Raw genomic sequence first — 27,883 nt, 5'->3', positions numbered from 1 at the left:
CTTCTTGCCAATTCAAATTTTGCCTATGCTGCCAAGACAACAAGCTGGTAGCAGGCACCCAGGGACATTTTGTAATTGCACATGCACCTCTGTAGGCTGTCACACACCTGGAGAACATTTTCTGGTTACAAATCCCAAGACGACAGGAAAAATCTAGACCAAGGAAACAAAGAAACAGTAAAAGAGCCAGTGCTACCCATTACAGCACTAGCAGTCCCCCAGAAGGCATAGGCATGCAAGGGAACCACACCTCTTGATTGTAGCCATGAGAAAGCTGCACTGACATGCAGGCCAAGCAGCAAAAAGCACTTGCGATCTTTGCCTTAAATCTCTCTCAAGTCGCAGGTTGACATGAAATGCAATCCAAAATCTGTTTCAGCTAAGCCAAGGATCAGAATATAAATTCACAAATGCCTTGGTCTCCCTAGGCCCTTCAACATTTCCACAGTCTCATTTCAGCAATTTCTCTCAAAATGCTAAACTAGCTAAAAAGAGTCGGCAAATAAACAGATCCCCCAGTTGCTACTTCCCTGTTTCCCACAGTGGCACACATCGCTCCCATGCAATTAATTCAGCTGCACACCCATTTTACCATTCTCTTGGGCAGAATCATTCAGTAATGGACTGCAACCTGTATGCAAGAAGTCAAGCAGTAAGCAAATAAAGATCAAAACATTGGTGGCAGTGGGATTCAGAAGCCCAGGAACTGCTTTTGCACTAGAGATCTCCAGCACATACATTTTTTGGCTACACTAAAGGTAGGAGACAGCCTAGGACAGGTGAGAAGAGCTCATGACCCTGGTGTGTGGAAGACAGCAGACAGATGATCCTAGAAGAGTTACCAAAATGCTCTCACATACGATAATTTACTATTAGGTAATTCACTAAAAGAATTGCTCTCTCCAGCATTTTAAGAAGGTTAGTCTGATGCAAAAAAATCTTGGGATCAAAGCTAAAAGTGCTGAAGAGAGAGTTGCTTCAGGGGCATTAACTCCAAGCTGTCCAAAACCCTACACCAACTTCAGTCATAACATTATTTCTGACAAAGTCTCATCCGGCAGGAGCATCTCTGAAGCCCTGGTTCCTGTGCTTTAAATTGTTGTTGCATGAAAGACTTCCAGCTGAGCACAGAGCATTTGCAGGGCACTGTCAAGAGCATATTCTGGAGCATTTGTTCAGCCAGCTGTTCACAGAAGTTAGGATTTCTTTATGGAGACTGGAGTACCCAGAAACTCCTCAGTCTCACACAGGAGGATGGGGGCATGGCCACTTGTAAGCAACAGAGGGATTTCAAGAGTGCGGAGTCTCCAGGAGTCACGACCAGAGAGTGGGGAAACAGACTGCGCTCCAGCTGTTAAGGTAACTCCACACAAAGAACAGGGAGGCCACCTAACCAGAATATGAAATGCCGCAGTATAGGAGAGCTAAAGGAACAGAGATTGAAACAAAAATAATTTTGAAACAGGCATACATGGGCAGAAACCTTAAGCTGAAAACACTACTTTCTATGTAGCAATTTTCAGAATTATTATAATAGGGTAAGATGTCAAATATACCCATTCTATCTATAGAACGACATGCAATTCAGTCAGAAAACTAGTTTCATCAGCATAGACAAATGCTTGAATACAATCAACTTCCCCCACCTGCACAGTCCCAGGCACAACTACTTGCCTGCCACAGCAGAGCTGCAGGGAAGGGTAGGACGCAAGAAAGACCGCATTCTCCTCGTGATAACTTCAGCAGCAGTACCAATCCCATCATTGCAACTCATTTGACATTATGCTGAGATAAGCTGACACGTTTTTTCACTGAAATGCAGCAGCTGCAAAGGCAGCACTGCCTTTAAATTCAGAATTAAGAAAAAGTGCAAAAGAGAATGAGAATGGTGATGGCTTGAAATTCTCTGCACCTGCAGACCCAAAGCTTGTTAGCAACAGCAATCCATTTAGCTAATACATTACAGCTGTGTATCCTGATGGCTCACCACAAATTCTAGGTGGGTTTGGAGCAAGCAGTCACACAACTGCTGAACTCCAGCCCCCAGTACAGAACCAGCCTGGCTAAACCACTGCCAGGAACAAAGATCAATCCACCTCCCACCCCTGAGACATAGGGACAAAAGACTTTCCACATGAGATAGAATGGTAACAGATACAAATAGCAAGATAAAAATACAACGTTCAGATACCTCAAGAAGGGAAATGAACTATCATTTCCTAAAAGAGAGTCGCTATGAAGTTGCAGGAATTTTGAGAGCAGCAGCGCTGGTGCAGAGCAGAGGCTGGGGAAACTCAACCCACTAGTTCCACGTTGATCCATAGTTAAACTTCAAAGCCAAAAGCAATGCGAAATCTCACACGTCTGCCAGGCACAGAAGTGTTCCTCACAGTACTTGCAGCATTTATACTGCAAGCAAATAACTGAAGCTCACATGTGATTAAAGTCTGGCATCTGGGAATTTCCTTAGGATCTATATCATTTGAAGATTCACCTCACATTTTGATCAACATCTAAAATCCTCCTATCAGATCATGCTAACACAAAGTTCTTTTCTACTTCATTTCACACACTCACACACCCCCCCCCTTTTCTTTTTTGGGAGCAGCAGGCAGGATTTAAAAGTGAAATTCTAACATTAAATTCAGGATATCAGAAATAATTTAAAAAATTGATTCAATCAAAAAAAAAAAATCAAATCCACCTAAACTGACACCATTTGTTTCTTCTTCCCCCCCGTCCCCCCAAGCAACAGGAGGCAGTGCTTACTTTAGTTAATGAAAAGAAGACCTAAATTGCTTCCTGCAACCTCAAAATAGCTCAGATGTCTTAGTTGCTACTTGGCTAAAAAAAAAAAAATAAAAATATTAGCAGCAAAAACAAGTCCTCCACATTTATTACTTAAGCAGTTGGGGAGAAAAAGCAGAGCCTTAAAGAGATCATACCAAAGCACTGCGGTTCTTCCATTAGTCAAGGCGGCATGTCGGTACAGGTCGAAACATCCCGCTTCATGTTTTCGCACCTTCGCAGCTTAGCAAGTCTGAGCTCCAGTGACTACAATCCAGGCCAGTTTATTAAGCAGGGGCACACCTCGGGTATCACTATAGCAAACCACAGCATGAAGGCTGATCCTACATGGTTCTAGAGAGCTGCACAGTTAGCAAAAATCCCCCCAGGTGGTTTTCAGAGAGTCCCTAGACTCAGCATGCCGAGGGGGAAGGTCTTTTGGCTCTCACCGCTGTGCTGGAGTGAAGACTGCAACACGTGAGATTACTGTTTCCCAATTGAATTAAGCATCTACTCTGTCTCCTGGAACAACAGTATCATGTCACAAGACCATGCACATGCTCCATGTCTCAAATGCTTGTCCCTGAAAAACACATGCAGGGATTTTCTAAGAATTGTCTTCTGGCATGGAGACCACACCAGACAATGCTCAAATAAACGATCAATATGAATCTTCTCTAAAGACATCATCCCAACCATCAGGTCATCGAAGATGCCTCCATTAATAGGACAAGGAAAACGATACCAGCACAATGAAAGACCAGCTGGCACATTCCCATAAAGGCAAAAGCAGCCCTCCTGTGGTTTTGATGAACAGCGGAAGATGAATCTTTTCAGATACAGTAATCCTGCAATCAGATACTCACGAGAAGTGAAAATAAATGCAAATCAAATCCAGGGCTTTAACAGATTATGGGGAATGCAAAGGAGAATCAGTAGAACGCACCAGCTTTCCAGCACTTGGAGCACAAAGACGTTTCACTGAAGATCCAGGTGAGCAAAAAGGGCACCAGTCCAACTGCTGCTTCCTGAAACTAGCTTGTATCTAGAGGGCTAATTCTTACAAGAAAGCAGGCAGGCTCATGCCTCCTCTGACTGCTACCACCCTGCAAGTTGGGATGAATAAAAGTCCTATCATCTCCTCCAGGATGTCCTTATGCAAGATGGGGAGGGTTCAACTCAGAACTTGGCTACAACAGCCAATTTGAAGTTTCAGGGGAAAAAGCCCGACAGCTACAAACAAACAAAACCAGAACAGATGGAGAGGCAGCCAGGGAGGAGGAGAAGCTGAAGTCCTTGTGAGTTTGCTTTGACGGGCAGCAGGAACAACTGAGACAGAGGAATATGACAGAAGAGAAATAACGTGAATCTGACCAATTCAGAAACAAAGCTTGTACCACAAAAAATACCAAGCGTTTGTGGGAAGCGGCTGCTTCACCTTCTGGCAAACTTCCCCTCATCTGTTGTTCTCCCTCCCCAGGTGACACGAAAGCATAAAGCATTTCTTCTACTGAAAAAGATACCATGCCTCCCTGTACCCGACACTGCTGGCTAAATGGACCACTCCAGAAAGCAAATAATGGAAGGCAGCAAGTGCAATTACTTTTGTTTTCCTGTTGGACAATACTGGATAGCACACACCCCACACACAGACAACCTGGGTGGGTGCTTTTTCCTTCAGAGCACACCCAACATACAACTGGCATCGCTTATTTGGCAGGCAGTGTCTCTCCAGGCACATGGGGCCACCTCCAGCAGCACCAGATACTTTCCAGACTCGTTCAGCCCTCGCAGTCTCTGCTGATGCTGCCAGGAAAGCCCAAGCGTGCCAGCGGCAGCAACACTCGCAGAAACAACCCTGCTTTGCACAAAGACTGGCACCGAAGCGAAGGGAATGGCTCTGTGGGCTCCTTACAACCCTCTGTCAGCTATTCCCTCTGCCCTTATATGGGAACATCCCGTGGCCCCGCTGGGAATATGATGCTGTTGGTGGATGTGAAAGGTAAGGCAATACCTGAGCTGTCAGCACGCGAGGACAGAATTTTTCTTTTCCGAAAAGCAGAGTCTAGGAGCCCAAACTCTTTAGAGCACTTACGTGGGAGAAAACAAGAGATTAGAGTGTCAACTGCTGACAGTCTGCACCCACCTTCCTCAAGAGAGTTATGCCGGTAATTTTAATCTTATTAAATATTGTTAATCGTATTACTAACCTAACTCTTTTCACATGTTGGAAGAAATTTAAAGAGAAAATGCCGTATATGAACCACACTATGTTAAATGCTTTCTAGACAAATCTCAATTCAGGGCAAGTCCCTGGCTTGCAGATTCCAGCTCTGCTACACACAGGTGTGGATGAGCATGGAAATAGTCTGCTCAGCACCAGATTACCTAGACATCACCTTCCCTGCCAGATTCTTCTCTGTCCATAACCTGCTTGTTTTCTTGTCCTGGGATTCTGCTAGCCATTCCTGGACTCTCAAAGTGACCCTATTAAAACCTATGCAATTCCATGTCTGATTTGTAACTGCCAAGGGGAAACACCAATTTCCCCATTAGAATGCAAAACCACATAGCACAACAAGCTCAGTGCATCAGCTTCCTCCCAAATCAGGGCGAATGCGTCCACCACCGGCTTGGCTCCCAACATCACACAGACACATCATTAATGTAACACTCACCGATTTTTGCATTTTATACACAATGCATAACACAGGAGTCCTGTGACCTCCGCTCAAAAAGAAAAAGTGAGGCCAGATATGAGCAGACCCACACCCAGCACTCCACCTTACGCAGAAAGACACTTGTTTAGTAAAATATCAACCCCAGTGCTTTACAACACTCGGGATCATAGCCCCTTCCTTTGTAGCTACAGCAACAGCCCAGATAGTCTCTCAAGACTACTTCTGTTCCAGACTGCTGCCCTGAGATAAAGCAGCAGTCACAGAAAGTTTAGATTTGAGAAAAGAAAGATCTCAAATTGCACTGATGTAACAGAAAACACACCTGCTTAGGGGGCCCAAACACTTGCTGCAAACTGTTCAAAAGGAATGCGTTCAAGGTGGAAAATGAGATCTCCAGGAGAACAGGACTTAACCACTCAGTTTCAGTACAGACAGTAAAAATCAATGCTGAAGGGAAAAAGGTGAACACATGGTTTTCCCGAAGTTAAAGGGATTGTATTTATCAGAGAGGCACCTTCTAACACTTTTTTACTGTTGCTGGAAAAAGTGTTGAACAGACTGAAGAAGGCAGACAAGTTAGCCTCCCTCAAGTTAATGATTTAAATGTATTTGTAAGTTAGAAAACAGATGTAATTATTAAGCAACTTTGCTTTTGCTAGAAGGCAGTTATTGCTACCTCGGAGGTTGAAGTCTCGGGAATATAATGATACTGACTAGTAATACTATTTTTTTAAGACACCGCCTGGCTTCAGCCATTGTTTACTGCCACACCATTTGCTACCAGCCCTCAAAACCCCGATACAGGGTTTAGAAGAATTCACTCATCAATCCTTTTGCTGATTAAAAAGTCATCTTGAAGCTCCTCAAATAACATACCCCCTGAGTAACTTGTAGCTCTTCCGCTGTGTTAGAAAGTTCTCAGCATCCTCTGAAAACAGCATCCACATCAAACAGGGACACCGCACTCCAGCACCCGCCCCCACAACCACACCACACAGGTGAAAACTCTTTCACAATCCCCACTTCGAGCATTACAGAAAGCTCACATATAATTTTTTCCACGTTTCGCACTGTTTATCCCAACGTGCTCCCGGCGACTTCCAAACAGCTTTCCCAGCGCTGCTGCTCTTTGCCAGAAGACTGTTTCCCCACTAGTGCCTTTTCCCGGAGGCACAGCTCCACCAGTGCCCTCCCGGGCCCGGTCCTCGCCCCGCCACCAGCCCGGTGCCACCCCCCACCGCTCCGCTCCCAGCGCTAGGACGCTGTGGACGCTCCCGGTCCCACTAACCCGCTCTCCCCGCGCCCAGCCGCAACCCGCTTCACCGCCGCTTGCCCTCGCTGCCCAGCCCGTGGTGCCTCCGGGGGTCGCCAGCCCCGCCGCCCGCTCCTCCTCCCGGTAGCGGAGCCGCAACGGCCGGCCGCCCCAGCGGGGGAGGGGGGGGGGGGGGATGATCGGGGGGTGGTGGTGGGGGGTGTGTGTGTCTGTGTGCGAGCGGGGGTTACCCTGCCCACCGGAGCCACACCAGCTCGCCCCACCCCGCCAGGCCGCGGCCCGGCCCCGCCGCTCCTGAGGGGCCGCGCCCATCCCCCCACGCGGAGACAAAGCGCGGCCCCCGGGCGGCACCTGCCGCCGGCCGCTGACCCCCGCCAACGCGCCGCCGGCGCCCTCCCCACAACCCGCCCCCGGGCCGGGCTTGGCTTGGCAGCAGCCCGTGACCCACCGCCGTCCCCGCCGCCGCCACCGCCCCTCACCTGCCGCGGCGGCCGCGCCGCCCCGCTCCCTGCCACCCCCGAGCAGCGCTGCCCGCACCGAGCCGCGGAGCGATAGCCCCGCCCCGCGGGGGCACGCGCCACCCCGCCCCCCGGCCCCGCTCCTCCAATAGCAGCCCGCCTCCCCGCCGAGGCCCCGCCCCCCGCGGCCGCCCCGTTCCGCGGGGTCCTAGCGCGGGCCGGCTGCCCCGCCCGCCCACCACGCCCGCGGCCGGCGGCGAGACCCCATTGGCTGCCGCCGCCGGCGGGGCGTGGCCACAGGCCCCCCTCAGCGCCGCGGCCGCCTCCCGTCAGCAGCGTCCCGCCAACACCGGGCCCGGCCTTCGCCCGCCCAGCTGGAAGCGGTGTCTGACGGGGAAGGGGCTTCTGTCGCCCCGAAACAACGAGCCTCGGCCCTTCACGAGTCACCCCGAAGCCGTTGCTGGGCAAGCCCTGGTGAAGGACCCGGCTGTGGCAGATGTTCTGGGTGTTACCGCCAAAAACTGTCGTGGCTGCTGTTCCAGAGGTGTTTGCAGCCACTATGTTGGGAGCTGGACTTAAAACTATATGTTCTGGAAGAAATCACAGCATTTCTCTTCTCTCTGTATTTCACAGCAACATAATTTTGCTGTTTGGTTCAATAAGCCTTTGTGCTTGGCTGTCTTCAGCCAAGAGGTCTGAGTGAGTGGGAACCTACAGCAATGCAGTACGGACGGCACACAGGGAGCAAAATCTGATAGCAAAACCAGTTTCTACTTACTTAGGAATCATCCTGCACACACATGGCATCAGGCTAATGCAGCTAAGATACAGCACAGTTCCCATTTGCAGAGTATGTGGGAACCAGGACACCAGCAAGATTCAAGAATGTGGCAAAAGCATAATTACCTCTGGTTACAGAACAGCAACGTACCATTCCGTCTGAAAGTCAGTGGAGACAAAAGCATCGTAAAGCAGAAGTGCCTGAAGTGGTATGATAGAATCACAGAATGGTTTGGGTTGGAAGGGACCTTAAAGATCATCTAGTCCCAACCCCCTGCTACGGGCCAGGACACCTTCCACTAGCCCAGGTCGCCCAAAGCCCCGTCCAACCTGGCCTTGAACCCTTCCAGGGAGGGGGCAGCCACAGCTTCTCTGGGCAACCTGTGCCAGGGCCTCACCACCCTCACAGTAAGGAATTTCTTCCTTATATCTAATCTAAATCTACTCTCTTTCAGTTTAAAACTGTTCCCCCTCATCCTGTCCCTCCCCACCTTTCCTGTAGCCCCTTTCAGTCCTGGGAGGCTGCTCTAAGGTCTCCCCAGAGCCTTCTCTTCTCCAGCTGAACCCCCCCAACTCTCTCAGCCTGTCCTCACAGGGGAGGTGCTCCAGCCCCCCGAGCATCTTCGTGGCCTCCTCTGGCCCCGCTCGAGCATGTCCATGTCCTTCTGATGTTGGTGCCCCCAGAGCTGGACCCAGCACTGCAGGGGGGTCTCACGAGAGCGGAGCAGAGGGGGGGAATCCCCCCCCCTCACCCTGCTGGCCACACTGCTCTGGATGCAGCCCAGCACACAGTTGGCTTTCTGGGCTACGAGCGCACATTGCTGGCTCATGGTCAGTTTTCCATCCACTAACACCCCCAAGTCCTTCTCCTTGGGGCTGCTCTCAATCCACTCCTCGCCCAGCCTGTGCTTGTGCTTGGGATTGCCCCGACCCATGGGCAGGACCTTGCCCTTGACCTTGTTGAACCTCATGAGGTTCACACAGGCCCAGCTCTCCAGCCTGTCCAGGTCCCTCTGGATGGCACATCCCTTCCCTCCAGCGTGTCGACTGCACCACACAGCTTGGTGCTGTTGGTGAACTTGCTGAGGGTGCCTCGATCCCACTGTCTGTGTCTCCAACAAAGGTGTTAAACAGCGCCAGTCCCAACAGCCACCCCTGAGGGCACCACTCGTCACTGCTCTCCACTTGGACATCGAGCCCTTGACCACAACTCTTTGAGTGCGACCATCCAGCCAATTCCTTATCCACCAAGTGGTCCATCTGTCAAATCCATGTCTCTCCAATGTAGAGACAAGGATGTTGTGCGGGACAGTGTCAAATGCCTTGCACAAGTCCAGGTAGATGACGTGATGTTTAATATAAACTGACTGCTGGTTATGTGATTTTTATCCCTGTGAAGCTGGAAGCTCCGTTCATGAGAAGAGCAGAGGCTGGTGCTCTGTATAACAGAGGCACTTCTTGCCCCTGAGAACTGACTGCATAAAATCCTCTCTCTGAATTAGGGGTAAGTTCTGTCAGTAACAGCTCTGCAGAGGGACAGAATTAATGCTCCCATTTTTCTCACTCACACTGTAACCTCTGTGTTCCCCAGACGTGCTGGATTCTGTTGTGTCATTGTACAGTTACTCTAACAACTGACTTGCTATACATGACTGACTGTATGTACTGAATACAATTACACAGCCCAGTGGCCATTTGCCTGCTGAGCTGACTGCCAGATGTTTGGAAATCCCAGACAAAAGATTAAGTTATGCCTTTACCATCCAGCCACAAAATCCACGTGGAAAAAGGACATATCTGAGGACATGTAGAAGTGATACAGTAGCTGTAGGTTAAAGCAAACTCTGAGGAAGAAGAAAGAGGCACTGGCCTGGGTAGTGCAAAGTACAGAATTCACTGTATGCCAGAGGTGCCCATCACAATTTTTTGGCTAGATGGAGCTCCGCACAAGACACAAAGCTGCTCTGAAAGTCTGAATCAGGCTTCCTCCCACATGCATTTCTGACATTTCAGAAGAGTATAGTTCGTACAAGTCCCATGTCCAGAAGTGTTATTACACACCTACTTTCTTTGTTACAATCCATCAGCCTCTCACACTCCCACCCCCAGCGCAAAAAGCAACTATTTTATGAAGGAAAAAAATATATCTGAAAGTTTAGACATGCTGCACAGTCCCCAGGATCTGGCAGCACGATCACAGTCCCCCAAAGGAAGGATTCTTTCAGAGGCAGCTGCTGGCTGCCTCTCTGGACCTTTGCTCCTTGGTGCTTCATTATGCTGAGGAGTCCTTGGGGCTCACTGTAGGCAGAGCCCATGAGGACTCTCATGAGAAGATGATCCCTTACTTGCTCCTCTCCCCACACAGACAAAACCATCCTATTACCACACCCTACCCACTGAATCGCTCTTCAGGTTAGAGCTCACTGAACAGACTATCTCACTAATCAGAGACTTTTTAAGTGCACTCAAATTGCTTCCACCAAAATCCAGTTTTGGTGACTAAGAGCATTAAAAAAAAACCCCAATTTTTCTTTGCTCCAACCCATTCCTGACTCAAAACACTAATCCCCTTTGTGCTTTTCCTCCAGAGCCAGTCCCAACCTGCAGCCCCTTCTGTCTGGTAAAAAACATCTGCAAGCTTCACTGAAAAAGCAGCAAAAAGCCCCATGAGAGCACATTGGAAAAGAGCAGCTTTTCCTTCTGTCCCACGGCAGGGCTGGCGCAGGGAGCTGGCTGCAGGGTCTGCCTTGGGAGCAGGGCAGGAAGAGCTTCTGTGCACCTGAAGGATGCTATAGTGCCCCACTCCTACCCCACTTACTGTACTTACAGCCCTCCAGACTGACAAGGATATTGTAAAAAAATCACCATGGGATTATACATCACCTCTTCAGGGAGGAGTTTTGACTGGTCTGCACAAAAACCTTTTGCAGTTCTTAAAAATAAACTAGAGAAAAAACTAGTTCTCAAGCATTACACAGCTGAAAACAGCGTCACACAAAACAAACATATTGAGGAACAAATTTAAACAGTTTTTCCATTTGTTCAGAAGCTTTTTTTAACATATTTAAATCCATAAAGGATCCTCCTCTATAAAAGCCCTTGTTCATGTCTGGTTCTAAGCAGGTTAGCTGAGTTTCTTACGTAACTATTATGATAATCACAAGGATAGCAGCTGCTTATGCTCCTTTTGATTTTCTTCTTACTCTTCCTCCCCTCCACGCAGGAGATGAGATGCGTTAAGAAAGTCACGAGGGATATCTGAATACTGTCTATGGCTTCTGGGAATAAACTGCATTTAGAGCAGGAATTCAGGGACCAACAGAAGGTTGACTACATCTACTCTACTTTAAATCTGACTGTTAACGTTTTCAGTTTGTCAGAACATTTAGAAACAGCATTAAATTCTTCATTACCCTCATTTGGGCACCTACAGTTCTGCTAGCAGCAGTCTGCGGATGTCTAAGGATCTGCTTTTGAACATGCCTCGCAGACCGTGCAGCCTGAACAGTGTCTGAACAGTCCCAGAACCTGTGGCAGCAGAGTAAGAGACTCTCTCAGCACAGATCTAATTGCACAGGTTTATTTTTCTCTCTGCAGAACACAGCAAAACAAGCTTGGGAAGCCCGTGACAATCCTTTTATCTTGGAGCTCTGTGGTCTAAGCATTACGCATGTCCAATGTCACCATGAACAAGTTTTCCAGCCTCATAGTTGAGGGCTCCAGCCACACAGATTGTCACAACCACCTCCACGAAGAGCAAGAATTAGATGTATCTGATGAAGTAGATTACATGCACCAAACTAATACAGAGGGCTGGGTGATCAGCTCACTGAATCAACACAGATGATGTGTTGTTTGGTGTTTTTTTTTTTTTTTTTAAACAAGTCTTGAAGCACAGGAAAGTTCCTGAGAGTGTATGATACACCAGAATTTAAACAGAATAATCTTTAATGGGCCAGCTAGCGCCAGGCAAACTCACAGAAAGCCCAGTGTAGGCTGCTGCCATTTGAAGGCTTACAACAGAAATGTGCAAAGTTCTATTAAAAACAGCCTTTAAAAAACCTCCCTGCATAGTATTTCAAAATTGGCTGAGAAGTCACCTCACAAATTTGGTTCTGAAAAATAATTACTAAAGGTGATACTTTTGGGGTCATACTTTATTGCAGCTGTGCACTTTCCCTCTCTCCTGGTGCCTAACACCATGTGGCTCATAGTAAACTGAGCTATTATTTTCTCAGCACAACACTTTCTCATTCTTCTATAACCTGCAATATAGGATAACCTGCACTAGGGTGACTAGGACATCAAATTCTCCATAGACTCTCCCACTTTATTTAAAAAAAAAAAAAAAGAGAAGCTGTTGTCAGAACAGAAAAGTTTGAAAACTGTTGTCTGAATCCATCCTGTCCCAGGACAGAATCTGTCTATATCTGTGTCAAACCTAGTGATATTTATCTAAACTGTTCCTAATATCTTCCCATGGTGGAAACTCCAAAACCTTGCCACGACCATAATTACTGAAGGTTTAATTCTCCTGAAAAATAAAAATTGTGACCCAGCTGTTTTTTGCTGTATTTCTGTACACACCTTCTTAGATTATCCACCAACTGTCAAACACCAGAAATCACACTTCTCTGTGTTTTATGAGGAAGGTCACAAATATAACTTGCTAGCAAAAACCTGGCAATAAAATACAGTTCTAAATATATTGCAGACAAACCCAGCATTGTCTCCCTTTCCCTCGCTCAGGAACCTCAATCCTACTGCAAATCTCAATCCTGTTTCTGAAGTAAACAGGACATCTCTACCACTCCTAAACTTCATAAAGGGGGAAGTATTTGTTTTTAGAAGGTATTCTGTGAAAGAAACTGTCTTTTCCAAACAGAGAGTTACAATGAAATCAACAGGAGCACCTGCAACTTCCAACCAGGATTTTAGAATGTTGGAACATTCAAAACTCGAGTGTTAATAAATAAATATATATATCCTGATAGTGACACTATATATAATTGCTTTTGTCCTGTATTCATAAGCAACATTTGCTATTCCTTTCATGAGTGGAAGAAATGGCAACTTTTCTCTTCAGAATGCACCTACTGTTAGAAGTCTGCAGTGACCTCATTAAAAGTTATTTCCACAGCCACCAGGCTGTTTGCTTTTGAGTTACTAGTGGTTTCTCATAGAGCAGGAAGAACTCAAAATAGCTTAGCATGGGCCAAGCTCAGGCCACTGCCACCCATTTCTTTACAGTTAATGTCTATCAAAGGGCTTCCTGTTGCTTTTACTAGGTTCTCTCTTTAATTGATCTTCCGTGTCCTGATTGACAGTGGAATTAACCTGAATCAGCACTGGCTTTCTCTGACCTATACACAATGCACAGGTCAGTCCCTGGCCTCACTAGACCTCTACAAGCTATTGCAATCACCATCCCTCCTGGCTGATGAGTGTTTGGGACACAGGGCTGGCTAAACTGTCCTGCCCAGAGAGGACTTTGCTCACAGAGAGAGCAAGAATTTAAGTCTCAAAAGGCCTTAGGAAGCAGAACTTGCTTGTTGAGGAAAGCTTCTGCTAAGAGACCTCACTCCAAAAGTGAAACTCAACTATCTCTTATAAACTTTGTTAATAATCCACAGGTATGCAACAGGATTTTTTTTTTTTTTTTTTAATAAAACAGCCCAGAACAGCACAGGCAATGAACTATTCATTTAGCCATGGCTGAATCATCAGGAAATATGCACTGAGATGTCACCGTGCATTGTGTAAATCACTGTTGGTAGTGCAAATGGACCTGAACTAATGTGAGTGCCCACATAAACACCTCTATACAGCTGTGCTGATTTGTTCTAACTTGTCTATTTGCTGCTGCGTTACCATGACAAAGGTTTAGCATAAAATACTGAGCAGATTATTCGTTTTCCTGGATATTGCCTTCAGCTAGCTCAGGTACAGCTGTTACTGTTGCAGCCACACCTTCTGGCTTTGGGGTATACATAGGCGCAGAATTCAAACTACACGTTTAGATCATTGCCACAATGGAGTGATGATTAATCCAGGATTGAGGGAATATACAAATCTGCCCGCCTAATTATTAGACACAGTTAATTACAAGGGTTTTTTTCCTAACTGAAATTATTCTGCTGTCACTTCACATACAAGGATTTAGCAAGGAAGAGCAGACATAAGAGAACCACAGTAATCACTTGTAACAATGAGTTCTGCCAGCTGCACAACGCTGCACACAGAATTTGTTCCTGAATCTTCCAAACTCCCTACGAAGGATGAGATCCAGTTATTTCCATCTTGATACACATCACACTTTCCAGCTCTTCTCAAATTTCAGGCTGTGTATTTCAAACAATCATTTATCACAGATTTATTTGCTACTGTTCTCACTGACTGACTTTTTCCTCCCGTAACTATGTAATGTTAAAGGTACCTATAGTACCTTCTTTAAATGGGTAAAAAGCAGATCTCTTTAGAGCAATAAACAACCCTCAGTTGTGTATTCTCTGATTTATTATATACAAGTATAGCTGCAGACCTACTCCTTTTTGATGCTGCCTTGACTTTCAAGTTTAGCTGCCTACCATTCAGCATTTAAAAACCATGCTCATATATATAATCCAGTTTTTCAGTGATGCTGAGTATCTAAAATGCCAAAATTCAGTCACTTACATAATAACGGGGGGCCTAACTTTACATCGTTAAACTGAATTAAAAAAAAAAAACAACAAAAGAGAACAAAATTCTCTGACTAGTGCTGGCAAATTACAAATAGAACCATTGTACTACCCCTTTCCCTTTAATTACACACTTGTCTGATTTTCATCAAGCTCCGGCAAGAAATATAACTTGTAAAAATATTTGTGAAATGAGAAAATGAAATATTATTTGTAAATATTATTTGAAAAATTGTATTGATCTGTATGTATACTTCTTGACGTAGCTAAGTGTATGGAAATTTTTATCCCAGTTCTGAAGCCATCAGATCAAACAGCTTCCCTGACAAATCATTGTTATTCACTTTACACTCCAAACAATCAACATATAAATCAGCAGTGGTCCTTCCCCAAACCATCTTTTGCATACTTCATCTCTCTTACAGGTAGTGAATCATCACAGATGTTTCCTAATACTGTTTGTTTATTCGGTCATGTTATAATAGCACCTAATGAAGTTGATGCCTCATACAGCAAATGTCCCTGTCCCAAAGATCTCAGTCTTAGGAGCTTATAATCAAAACCTGAAACTCTTTTAATATGGTTACTGGGCAGAAGAAACTAGAAAGAGCTTATAGAAAAAAAATGCCATAGCAGACTGTATACTAAACACAACTTAGTCATTCTGAAATGCTTTCACAAAGGTGTTACAGCATGAAGTGAGCTTGTCACTCCTTTGTTTGCAAAGGCTCCACAGAAGTTCTCGTAGAGCCGGAGTTCGACATCTGATTTGCTTATCCATTACCACCACAGCGAGAAAACTACTTCTTATCACAGCGATACCAACAACTTTGTGTGAGGCCACACACAGATACTGATGCTTAGCTCTTTAGACAAGCATTTTGCTCTCAATCAGCCATTCTTCACCCTCCCAGGAAAAACAAGTAGCCAGACCTTTCATTTTTTTCCAAACAGTATTTTGAAATAGTTTGTGTAACGCTATCACTGTTAACATACCAGCTTAAAAGCACCTGCTGTAGAGTAGCATTTCAATTTCCAGATAGGACAAAATTGAAAAAAGAATAAAAACCAGAGAAAGTTCTCATGAGATACTAGTAAGGATAAGAAAGTGATTGCTCCATAGATGATTACTAAATCCAGAAAATGCCTAGGGACTGATGGGTTAAGGAGTCTGTAGAGAACAGCTAATTGGCTTGTATTGGCAGAATAAACATCATCATACTTAATACACTTCTGTATCTGAACCCTTTTTCCCTGCCTGCAAGCTTTTAAGGACATGGAGCTGTCAGTAACAAATAGCTGAAGCTCCAGAAATGCTTTCGGATACTTTGTGATAAAGCTCCCTAAGTAAAAGTTCCCATATGTAACTTAAATGTGTGTTAAATACATCAATTGGCTGCGCAGCCACATTGTATCACTGTAACTTCAACCCTCCTTATTTACACGGCCTCTGCTGTTTGTCACACTGCAAGTGAGGCCATTCTATCTAGAATAGAAAAAAAAACAAACCAACAAACCAACCAAAAACTTCAGGGAAAATACTTCTACCTGTATAGTAAAATACAGGTTTTAATGTTTTCTGTATGGACAAACTGAAAAACTATAAAGCAATCAGGAGCAAAATTATAAAGGATTACACACAAAGCACTTAGATCAATGACAGACTAAAAGAATTATTTGAACAGAAAATCACAAATACAGCTCCAGAGTGAAAGTCACTGATTGGCATGATATAGGAGACTAGACAGTAAGAGTGAAACAGTGAATGAAACCAACAGATGAAACTGTGTAATTTCCTTTGCTGGAGGAGTTAAAAACCACAACACACAACACAGACTGTTAAACAGGGAGCCTGCAGCAGTAGATGGACCAACGCTTTACAAGGTTTCCAAATATACAGGAGAAAGCGTAACGAGAAATGCTAACACAACTTTATTTGGACTTGTACTCTAAGTACTTAGAGTGCAAGTTTACTTTTATTAATCTAGTAAATTGTGGCAATTAATTAAGAGATCAGTTCCCTTTAAGTATAATATAGAGTACTGGCACAGTAATAGCAAACATAGCACATGTCAACGCAGTGCTGTAAAGAGAATTTCTCTTGATTTGAGTTTCTAGTCTCCGCTCGGTATCACACAATTCTAAAATCACATCTCTCACGGCAGAAGCCTGGCCCTTACCCTCCACTGAAGACCTTGGCGTCGCTCGTTCGGTAGGTCTCGTGTGGACCGCCAGTTTAACGCTCTGCATCTCAGAAATCATTTGTGCTATACTTTCCTGGAGACTGTTAAACTGCTGTTGTAAACTCCCTAGACATGAACTGACTTGTTTAGTGTAGTTTAGCTGTTCATTTAAAGGAATTAAAAGAGAATCTATTTTTATGGAGTCATTCCTGTCTCCTCTAGTTAACAAAGCACCTTCTTTTATTTCCTGTGATGTCCTGGTTTGGAGCACATTTTTCAGCTCTGCTATGACGTCACTGAGATCCTTCTGCTGTAAGTGATGGCTGGAGGCCTGTTCTTTGATGGCTTCTTGCAGATTTATTGGCCCCTTCTGTGCTTCAAGCACCAAGACTTTCAACTCTTGCAGCCTTACTCGATTAACATAGGTGGAACCAAGAACACCTATAATGGCTCCCAGTATAGAACCAATAATAGACCAGTTCTTCGTTTTTTCAGCTCTTGTTCGCTCTTTCTCATGGCTTTCCCTTACAGCTGCAGAGAAGAGAGAGAATTTTTCTCTCTCAGATTCTTCTGCATTTAAATATGCAGCTCGGTACCTCTTCTCTTCCTGCAAGAAATACAGTGATTTGAAGGAGACGGTATATATGAAGCTATAAAGTCTATACAAAAAAACCCCCAAAACAAACCCCCAGTGCAGATGAAGGAATGGAAACTAAGAACATCCAGTAGTTCTGTTTCAGAAATCTTCCTTTTAACATGGGATTTTCTTTATTAATCCTACTTAAGTCAATGAGACACCATTTTAAATCAAAACTGAGCAATGGAAAAGGTCATCAGGAATTACAGCTGAATATCCTCTACACAAGAATCCGTCACATGCTGATGACAGAAAAGGGGTACGAGTGGGCAAGGTCTTTCTCTCCCCATAACGCACACTTTTTCAGCCCGGCTTACTTCTCCAAACACTACCTTTACCACACTTCTCCCTTTCAGTTCTAAATTCCTTCAGTGAGAACTGAAAACAGGACTGGAAAGGGTGTCTCGGATAAGTTCATCTCATGAACATACACGCTTCTTATTCCTCCGCATTCTCTTTCTTATCCTGCTCACAGACAAATGTCTTTCCCTTTCTCCCTGCATCTCTTGGAATTATTCTCATTCTTCCAAGCCTTTATTTCTTTTGTGAGGTGGCACCACCACCTTACAGACAGTGGGGACTTGAGTGCTACCTTTCTTCATAGTCATGCAGAGCTCTATTCTTCTTTAAGTCTCATCCACACCTGGTCCCTTATTTAGACAACTAGAGCTCTCTATTCTCTCCTGATGTTCCACCCACTGATCGAGGGGCTCAGTTTAAGCTCAGGCATTGGCACCCACTCCTTCCCTGAGCTTTGCCATAGGTATACCTGCTTCCAGGCCTATTCTCTGCTGTTGCTGCAGTTTCATCTGGATTTCCTGGACTGACGTGGGCTGACACCTTGCTTTTATCTCTGATTGATGGACTGTTGTTAATAACATGTTCTTGTCACCAGCCTTGCTTGGCTCATCTCGCTGAGGTGCTGTAGGACCGTGCCATGGTGGTGAGGATACTGCCCCAGCCTGCGCCGTGGTCAACCTCATCTTCCTGCTTGCCCTCCCTCATGGAGCAGCCTCCTTCTTGCTGCTCCCTGACAAAAGCTTTAATGAGTTGCCTGGGTTTTGTAGCCATATAGAAGGCAGCTGAGAGTATTTTCATGGATTAACAACCAGAAAGAAGCTTCTCTCATCATATGGAAGGTTAATTATTGAATCCCAGCTTTTTGTTGACTACTCACATACAAGTCATCACTACAACAATACATTTTCTAGGCTCACTATCTTCAGCTTTCTTGTCCAAATTTACTATCCTATTTTAGCATTAACATATATAATTTGCATAGCAGATCAAACCATCGCTAATAATTAACTGAAAAGTAAGAAATTAACTCAGATCACTGTACTTCAGAACTGAACTGCATCTACAAAAACAGACCCTAGTGACAGAAGCAAAGCACACAACTTTTCATCGTATTTGCCAGTGCTCAAGTACCAACAAATTACCTGCAGCAACCTGTGTTCCAGAGTAGCCAGTTCTAAATACTGGGTGTCATCCCGAGAGACCCTGTCCAAGCGGTCCCGAATTTCCTTCAGTTTGATCTGCTGGGCTTCTACATTTTCACGAGCCTCTCGTACTATCCCTCGAGCTATCATAAAGACATTTTCAGCCTAAGAAGAAAGGGTATTTATTTTAGAGACTTATTACCAGACAGATCTAAATCACTAATTATATGAATTTTGGGGGGAAAAAAAATCCCAACAAAACAAACTATGCTCCATTTTAATTTAAGGGATAACCTGTATTTACTAACATGCATAGACTAGAACACATTTATAATATGTCCACAGACAGAGCAGAAGACAGGACATGATTCTCCTTGGAAGATCTTCTTTGCCTCACAGCCAGTGTTTATACTTCATGTAGCTTAACACATAGTTCTTAAATTTCCACATTATCTCCATGTTTACCTCTGTCACTTTTCCCTGAGCCTCTCGAACTTCATTAATTCCAACAAACTCTTCATATCTGTCCCACCAACTCTTGCATGTTGCAGACATTTTTTGAAGGGAGTTTTTTCCCATAATGGTCCCAGCTTCTGTCAGCCGATTAAGACGGCCCATGGCCATTTCTATCGCAGACTTGGCTTCAGGCCTCTTCGGTGCTGATGAGCAGTAAGTCCGCACTATGTATAAATTCATTTTTGGACTCCACTTTATCAATAAATGGGGATACTGCAGGCCACAGGACACTGAGGACACACCTGACTTATATTTCATTGGCCCCGCATCTTGAATTTAATCACTGAATAAAAGTGTGACAAGGATGAAGAAGGAAAAGTTATTGAAGTATGGCTGATTAATACCTCTTAAAACTACATGTGTACCAAAACCAGTAAAATTCAAGAATGGCTAAACCATCACTAGTCTTACAGCATTACTTACCTAGAGAATTTTCCACAATTTTCAACAAAGGGCAGTTCTGCCACAGATTCCTGCTTTTCTGTTGTTAGTAAGTACTCCCACCATGCTGCCTGATTGTTAATTCACTCTCTTCATCAACAGTGATTACGTGCAGATCCAGTACCAGCAGGAGCAGCCTCAGAGTAGAGTAATTTAGCGCTTCAGCACAGAAGTGATTGCCATATGAAATTTTGCCTTGTGCTTTCAGACTTGAGTTTGGTGTGCCATGTCACAGGTACTAACAGTTCTGCAAAAGAATAGAAAAGGAAAAAAGACAAGAGAGGGGAAAAAAATCTTGATAATTCCCTTTATCTTACACTTCACAGATACACAGAGTGTTGAAGAATGCAAAGACAAAAACATAAAGGACAGAGAAAACACAGGAGTGCTGAACTGAACACAAGTATTCTCATGAGACCGCCTACAAAAGTAAAACATAAGGAATAGCCACAAGATCAGAAAAATATCAGGTAGTGAACACACAGCTAGGGCTGCATTTTAAAATGAGCTTAAAATTCTTGTTTACACTGCAAAAGCAGACTGCTAGTTAGTTTGTTGTCTATTGATTTGTAAATAAGATGTTAATCTTCTACTGAGCGCATTTCTCTAAAAACTGTAAACAGGAAAACTTCCAAATAAGGTTTTATATGAAGTTTGACTATATTAGGCTTTGAATAATATATTATAAAAACATGGGTTATTGAGAAAGCTTGATAGCTGCTCTATAGTTTTTTTAAAACTGTTTTAAAACAGTTTTCCATGTTAATTTCAGGTGTCTAATAACATCATATATATGCACATACAGGCATCTCCACAGGAAAGGATTCTTCCTACTGGAAGACATTTTTGATCCACTTTTAGCTGGCTACTGATTCTGAATGCCACAGGTTCATTCCCTGTTAAGTATTTCTAACAAATAGTAATAACAGCAAGCAGCATTGTGAAAACCTTGTCGGTTGTTTTATATGCATAAGAATATGGTAGATCAAAACAACAAAGACATGGAAATGAAGTAAGTTTTCTCCTTCCAGCATCACTCATACATCTTACCCTTACGACACTGACTCTGTTGCAGGCCACGTACTAAAACCTCCGCTCAGATTTGTCCTCTCTAGACTGCAAGATTTCCCTCTTCTAACTGCTCTACTACATGAAGAGTTTTACCAAATATTCAGGCTACTGAGGCAGTATAGCAAAAAGAGAAAGTTGTGACTTTTAGAAGAATTTCTATGTAGACAGTTGCAAACAAACTGCAAAGAAAGTAATCTCAGCCTGAGCTAACAGGACCTAAGACAGTTATCAAAGCTTCATCTGATATAACATGCTTTATCCCTCTCTTGTTTCCTCTTGTAAGAAAAGGAGTTTCCTCTCCCTGCAGTCATTGACATATAATCTTTCCAATGGTTTACACCCCAGTTGCTACACACACTGGACACTGGTGGCGAGTAAGCCTAGCTTTCACGGGTCATATCTTATTTTACAGCAGTCTCTTTTGTCACAGCCAAAATGTAAAACCAGGATTTCCGATACGTCGCCACACACTCACAGCTCTACTTCTCACCCTTGATAGGGGTGAAAATTCAGTTTTCTCCACATGACCAACCCCTTCCCTGCCGGAGGGGGCCCTTTCACCGCCCGCAGAGCTACGAGACTACGCTCCCGGCACCCTGCAGACCCGCACGGCAGAACCGCTACCGCCTCCAGTAGCCACACACAGGCCCGGGCAGCAGCACCGGTCTCACCTCAGCCACAGCAGGTGACCGGCGAGAGGGAGCGGCCCGCCGCGGGGGGCTCCCACCGCCAGCCCTCGCCTAGGCCGCGCCCGCCAGGAGCGACACGGGGCTCCGTGCGCGGCGGAGGCTGGGCCGAGCCACTCCTCCCCCACCGGGCAGCCGTCCCCAAGGAGCCCCCCTCCCGCCGCACCACCCAGCCCCGGGCAGCACCTCCTACCCGCCCGGGGACCGGCCCGGCCCAGCCCGGCGCCTGAGGCGGAAGCGGCGGCGGCGGAAGCGCTACGGCGGCCGCGCGGGGCCAGGCGGAAGCGGCCGCCCGGCGGCGCAAGCCCGCGTGCGCGCGCGGGAGCTGAGGCGCGGCGGAGCGGAGCGGGCACCATGTCGGGCCGAGAGGGTAAGGCCGGGCCCGGGACCCCCGGCGCCGCCCGTCCATCCCTCCCTCCCTGGGCTTCACTGTCTCCTCTGTCTTTACAGGCGGCAAGAAGAAGCCGCTGAAGCAGCCGAAGAAGCAGTCGAAGGACCTGGATGAGGTAGGGCGGCGGGCGAGCTCCGGGGTCCTGCGGCACTGGGCGTGGGCCACGGCCCCTGCGGGCGGGGGGGGGCTGCTTTCCGCTTTGGCGTTACCCCCTCAGCTCAGCTTTCCGTAGCAATACACATTTTGTGAAACGTCACGTTTTGCCAAGCGTCGTTCTGACGTTTAAACTCACGGCCGTAAGGGACCAAGAGGTGACGCGCTGCTTTCCGCGACCCCGGTTTTCCCGGTTTTTGTCTGCTGACATCCCGCCTGCGTTCAGGGTAAACGCAGCAGTGCTGGCTAACGGAGGAGTCCGGTGCCACGGAGAAGGCTGCAATGTTCTCTCTACGGCAGCAGGCTGTGATAGGAGGTCTAACAAATTAACGCGGTCACAGGAGCCTAGGACAGGACACAAAACCCGGGGATTAACACTCAGCTCAAATAAACCAGGTACTAGTGAATCCCCTTAGAGATACTTAAACATAAAAGCTCAGAGTATGGGTGTAAGCAGTTATTTCTGAGGATAGTGAAGGATGGATGAGACACCAATGATTGGAAACAGATAGAATCACAGAATCATCTAGGTTGGAAAAGACCTTGAAGATCATCTAGTCATATAAATAAATATAGACAAATACCATGTCCCTTTGAAAAAGGAGAAAAAAAATCATAGTTTTCTAAATAAGCTTTAGAAAAAGAGAAATTTCTTTTAGAGAAATGGTAGAACCAATTAAGTGCTACAGGATCCAAGTGATAATAATGTAAAAATTAATAGCCAGTATGGATTTTAGTGCAGCTGTGGCAAACAAAGGCAATTCTGTCTGTAGCGGGGCAGTGCCATGTGCATGAAGTGAGGTTCTCGATGCTGGCTCCGGTGGTGTCCTCAGGGCAGGGCAGGAACGGGACCCGAAAAGGTGATGGGAGGTGAGCGTGCAGCCTGCCGGAATGCCACGCTCAAAAAGCAGTTACTAACAGTTCAGTCTCTGACTGCAAGGACATACGGAGTGGGGTTTTGCAAAATTTTGTATTTGATCGGAGTCTAGGTAATATTTTGATTAGTGCCTCCTTTGGCTGGTTGACTGACAGTATGGCTAATATTCTCTTGGTGGAAAACAGAAGTTTGGAAGGGCCACAGACTGTCAGAGGACAAGACTAGTAGTCAAAGTAATCTTAACAAGTTGGAGAAAGTTTGAAAAAATGGATTAATTTAATTAAGCATGTATTCTAAGTCCCTTTCTTTGGTAAGACTAATCAACTTTATAAAATACAAGGAGAATGACTGGCTAAACTCCAGGTCCACCTGAAAGGATTTGAGACTTAGATCATACACTGAACATGAACCTGCAAAAACAGGTGTTGCAAAAGAAGTAAATCATACAAGATGTATAAACAGAATCCTGTGTGTCAAACATGATGTAATAAGATTTCTTTTCCTCTGTTGTGGTTTAACCCCAGCCAGTAATTAAGCACCACGTAGCTGCTTGCTCACTCCCCTCGCCCCCAGTGGGATGGGGGAGAGACTTGGAAAAAAAAAAAGTAAAACTTGTGGGTTGAGATAAAGACAGCTTAATAGGTCAGAAAAGGAAGGGGGGGCGGGGGGAAGAAAAAAAGATAGAGTATACAAAAGAAGTGATACACAATACAATTGCTTACTAGCTGCTGACCAATGCCCAGCCAATCCCTGAGCCGTGGTGCCCCCCCTGGCCAACTCCCCCCAGTTTATATACTGGTCTGGAATACCCCTTTGGCTCGTTTGGGTTGGCTGTCCTGGCTGTGTCCCCTCCCAGCTTCTTGTGCCCTCCCCAGCCTCCGCTGGCAGGGCAGCATGAAAAGCTGAAAAGTCCCTGACTTCGTATAAACTCTGCTCAGCAACAACTAAAACATCAGCGTGTTATCAACGTTATTCTCATCCTAAACCCAAAACACAGCACTCTACCAGCTACTAGGAAGAAGATTAACTTTATTCCAGCCGAAACCAGGGCATCCTCTCAGCACTGCAATACTGGAAGTGCTTGGGGGCAACACTTTGTGAGAAAAAAAAAACCCACAGAAGGGCATAAATGGGAGGGATTGATTTACTAACAAAGACACATTAGTCTACAGGGAAAAAAAACAACCCAGTGGAAAACCTGAAGAGAAAAACAGAATATTCTGTTCTGTGTGGTATAGGTAGGGGAAGTCATAGTCTTACACTGCAGCAAGCAAAGCTTTAACTTAAGAGGAAAACTTTGCAGTTATAAGGGTCGTTGAGCCATGGACTGGATTGGTGAAGAATCTGTAGAACCTCAGTTGTCTATGTCCTCAGTTTAGTTACTCCAAAATCCTGAGTGCCAGGGAAGATGCCTGTGGTCCCTTTCAGCCTTGATGTCTGTGAAGAATATGTATCTAAGGGATAGAATATGTCTGAGCTCTCTTGAATTCTGGAGGCTGTTCTAGCAGGGATGCTCAACAGCTGGCTTGCTTGTACAATTTGCCAGTGGTCTCGTTAGATTTCCTGGAACTAATACAAATGTATTAAACCTGGCACAAATAGTCACATGTACGTGGAAGGTTTTCTTTGAAATTAATGCTTGTTTTTAGTAAAAGCAACCTTTTTTCTTACATCCTATATAATCCAAGTTTTATTGTTAGACAGTGCTTGTGCACAAGGCTCCCAGTATCACTGGTTGTATATTAATGAATGGTTTTAGTGCAAACATCTATCATTCAGAGGGCAGAATGAGATTATGCCATAGGAGACAATACTTGTTTAATTTCAGAAAGATCAAACGTACAAAGTTAAATTTCAGTCATTGTGTTCTGGTACAGCAAAAAAAGGTTTTGTATATTTAGTAGTATTCAGCCATCTTGCATCAGTTCCATCAGGTTTTTATTGCTGTTAGAACATTACATTTATTTCTTATTGCTTGTCAGTTGTTCTTCAATTTTTTGGGGGGAGGAGATGTTAACAAAAACTGTTGTTCTTCTCTTTAGACAGATCTGGCATTTAAACAAAAGCAGAAGGAGGAGCAAAAGAAACTTGAGGAGATGAAAGCAAAGGCTGCTGGAAAAGGGCCCCTCAGTAAGTGACGTGCCATACGGCTAGCAAAAATGGAGGGCTTGCTGGCCTCAAAAATTTAATGTTTTTGCTTGACAAACATAAAAAGGCATGTACCTCTAGGTTATTTAACCTACACCGGTAAGTTGAATGGCAGGTGCAGATGATAAGTAACAAATAAGAGGCTAATTTTTTTTTTAAAAAAATTCACTATGCAATTTCATCCCCAAATTACTCATGCATGTTCTGGCTTAGCAGGTATAACAGTGTGCCTGGCATGGTAACCTATTCCAGTGGGATGGCGCAGAGATATTTCTACTCTTATTTTAGCATACCGTCCTTTTCTTTCCAGATATGTTATGTGTAGGCTTTACAAAGTTCAACAAATCCTCTTAGAGGATGAATTTCTTCAAGAGCAGTAGATTCCTGGCAGAAAAAAAAATGTGACTGAAAATTAGTCTGGCTTCAACCCTTTTGCCTAAGTGACTGTAAAGTACACTGTGTCGCCGCAGAAAGTTTGTAGGGTGTGTCATGGTGGTGCATTGAGACCATTGATGGTCTTTGTCTCAGACAGTGATAGCAGGAGGTAGTGTCAGTGTGAGTCTGTGCACTCCTTGTACTCCTCAGTGTCTGCAGTGATTGGATTAGAGATGTTAAAGGGCGCACCCTGCCTATTCCCTCTAGGTGTTTTTGACCTGTGGTCCGTTAATATGACTAATCACTTTTCCATTCTGTTAAGACCGTTAAACTTTACATTTTGCTTCCTATTCTTTAGCAAGCTTTCAGTCTTGAAAGGTCCCAGAAAGACCTTTCCAGCAATCCCATGGCAACTTAGTCTCACTAACAACCTTTGCTATGGAATCTTGCCAGGCGCTGTTTGAAAATGCGAAGTTCCCTGGATTCAGTTTATCCATATGCTTAACGATAACCTCAGAGTTCCAGCAGGTCAGTGAGGAAGGATTTAACATTTATAGAAGTCCTGTTGACTTTCACAAGACTGTGTTTATCCATTTGCTTTGTTACAGACTCTTCTCAGAGATCAAGGTCAGACTTGCTGGTCTGTAGTTCCCCAGTTCTAACAGAATCCTTTCTGTACCTGGGATCTGTGCTGGCAGCCTGAGTCCTCAGACATAGTGGCTGTAACAACAAGTTTCAAATCTTAGCAGTTCTGCATTTTCACATTAGAGCTTGTCAGTGCTCTTGGAGGGAATGCCATCCAGTCCCACTGACTTGGGATATTTCTTGTTTGTTTATTTCAAATTGATTGAGCTCCTCTGATTTATCGGTGTACAAAAAACATGCCGGGTGTGGGACTCGGAATATCTTTGGTATTAACAAACTGATGCAAAACAATTCACTGAGCCTCTCTTCTGTGTCCTTGACATTCTAAACTTGTTCTGCATAGGGCGCTTCAGCTTACAGATTTCTTAATAGTTCTTTCCTGCTGTTATTACTCTGCCTTTTCCTAGGCTGAATTTCAGTCATCTGGTCCTTGTCCAATGCTTGCCAAAGCAGATAGTGATTATGTTATTGCGGGAGGGCTAGACTATTCCCAAGAGCCTCAGCAAGGCAGCGCTGTTAGAATCATATTGCAGTGCAGAGCTTGTTGTTGACCATCAGCCCTTGCAGCCTATCTTGCCATAGCCTTGCTATTCTTTTTTCTTTTCCACTGGTCATATATGACACATGCGGTAAAAATCAACATTTTCTAAAAAGTGCTGCACTTGGTGCTGCGTTAATATGTTGTGTTCTTTCACCCTGCTTTAGTCTCTTCAAAAATAGGGACTGCAGAGAACAGGTAATTCCAGAGAAGTGGAATTCCCATAATTGCAGTACCTGCTTCTGTTGCACTTCGATCCCAACCGGGGGCTCTGGTTGCTGTAGGGATACCAATGCTTTTATATTTCCTTAGCCTTGAATTTGATTTGACCAGACTATACTCCTGCTGTATAAGAAATAAACAATGGAGGGTGTCCATGGCGGAACAAAGGAATTGTTGAAATATTTAGTTCTGCTGTAGATTTATGGGGCATATTTGGTTCCAGGAGAAACTTGGTTTCTAATGTTAAGTAAGTTATTCATTCAGAGTGAAGTATGTGAGATCACAAACACAGAAGAGTAACACGTGCAAAAACAATTCACCAGTGGGGATCTGAATTGTACAGGCAGTCTAGTGGGGATTTGAATTTATGAGGAACTAAATTTGTAGCTAAGCTCTGTAGCAGTTGTCTAACCAGTTGTGTTGTTTCTTTTGGCAGCCAGTGGTGGAATAAAGAAGTCTGGCAAAAAGTAGTTTGATCAAACTGCAGGGTAAGAAGTGATCGAGTTACTCAGTGGATCTGCAGACTTCAGAGAGTCATGAAAACTCACTGTCATTTGGGAAACATTGTACATTTTGTTTAGTCAGAATAAATCTTTTTTGTTAAGATGTGATATTTTCTCTTTACCTGTAGGTTTTGTTTTAAAAATGGCGTTACTCTTTTATACTGGAAATGAAACTTTTACCAAAGACCACTTTTGACCTTATGCACCCTCAGTGCATCTGCTGGTTTGGTAGTCATTTCTGAGAATAAATTTCAACTTCTGATGTCTTTTGACAATGGGAGTCAGGGCTTGAATGTTAAAATCTGCAGTTTTAATCTGGAGGTTTAAGTTTAGCTGCAGTTTTCCAAGATGTGGCTATATCAGCGCATGCTCTAGTAAGAGCTGGAAGTTTTCTCT

General features: G+C 44.8%; 2 protein-coding genes and 1 long non-coding RNA gene across 7 annotated transcripts in view; 1 reads left to right on the top strand and 2 right to left on the bottom strand.

Annotated features, from left to right (window-relative positions):
• The window catches only part of PLXNB1 (plexin B1), an 84,035-nt gene extending 76,753 nt beyond the window's left edge, over positions 1 to 7,282 (bottom strand). The window contains exon 1 of one of the 2 annotated variants that reach the window (XM_074878908.1): positions 7,221 to 7,282. The gene's annotated coding sequence lies outside the window, so the exon portion shown is untranslated. The remainder of the gene's footprint in view (positions 1 to 7,220) is intronic. The other variant, XM_074878911.1, reaches the window with a different exon arrangement.
• Positions 7,283 to 16,567: 9,285 nt separating this feature from the next.
• CCDC51 (coiled-coil domain containing 51) lies at positions 16,568 to 21,941 on the bottom strand. 4 transcript variants are annotated; one of them, XM_074878900.1, is made up of 5 exons: positions 21,862 to 21,941; positions 19,861 to 20,125; positions 19,387 to 19,720; positions 18,922 to 19,086; positions 16,568 to 17,449 (listed from the first exon to the last, which is right to left on the bottom strand). In XM_074878900.1, the coding sequence occupies exons 3-5, from the start codon at positions 19,693 to 19,695 to the stop codon at positions 16,673 to 16,675; spliced, it is 1,251 nt and encodes a 416-aa protein (XP_074735001.1). In that variant the 5' UTR covers positions 19,696 to 19,720; positions 19,861 to 20,125; positions 21,862 to 21,941; the 3' UTR covers positions 16,568 to 16,672. The 4 variants fall into 4 exon arrangements, with proteins under 4 accessions (XP_074735001.1, XP_074734999.1, XP_074735002.1 ...); XM_074878898.1 differs by lacking the exon at positions 21,862 to 21,941 and adding an exon at positions 21,621 to 21,854; XM_074878901.1 differs by lacking the exons at positions 19,387 to 19,720; positions 21,862 to 21,941 and adding an exon at positions 21,621 to 21,854.
• LOC141947631 (uncharacterized) lies at positions 21,873 to 27,595 on the top strand. Its single transcript, XR_012630219.1, has 4 exons — positions 21,873 to 22,005; positions 22,086 to 22,141; positions 25,099 to 25,186; positions 27,421 to 27,595. It is a non-coding gene; the product is annotated as an uncharacterized LOC141947631 (long non-coding RNA).
• The last annotated feature ends 288 nt before the right edge of the window (positions 27,596 to 27,883 follow it).

Source organism: Strix uralensis, chromosome 10 (assembly GCF_047716275.1).
Source record: "Strix uralensis isolate ZFMK-TIS-50842 chromosome 10, bStrUra1, whole genome shotgun sequence".
Taxonomy (NCBI): Eukaryota; Metazoa; Chordata; class Aves; order Strigiformes; family Strigidae; genus Strix; species Strix uralensis.
The sequence above is the reverse complement of the archived record's forward strand: the minus strand, read 5'-3'. Positions and strand labels throughout refer to the sequence as shown.

Excerpts from the sequence above, each read along its gene's own strand:
- CCDC51 (XM_074878900.1), bottom strand. The coding sequence starts at position 19,695 with ATGAAATATAAGTCAGGTGTGTCCTCAGTGTCCTGTGGCCTGCAGTAT. Across the intron at positions 19,087-19,386 it reads CTCAGGGAAAAGTGACAGAG|GCTGAAAATGTCTTTATGAT; the intron begins GTAAACATGGAG and ends CTTTCTTCTTAG. Across the intron at positions 17,450-18,921 it reads TGGAACACAGGTTGCTGCAG|GAAGAGAAGAGGTACCGAGC; the intron begins GTAATTTGTTGG and ends TATTTCTTGCAG.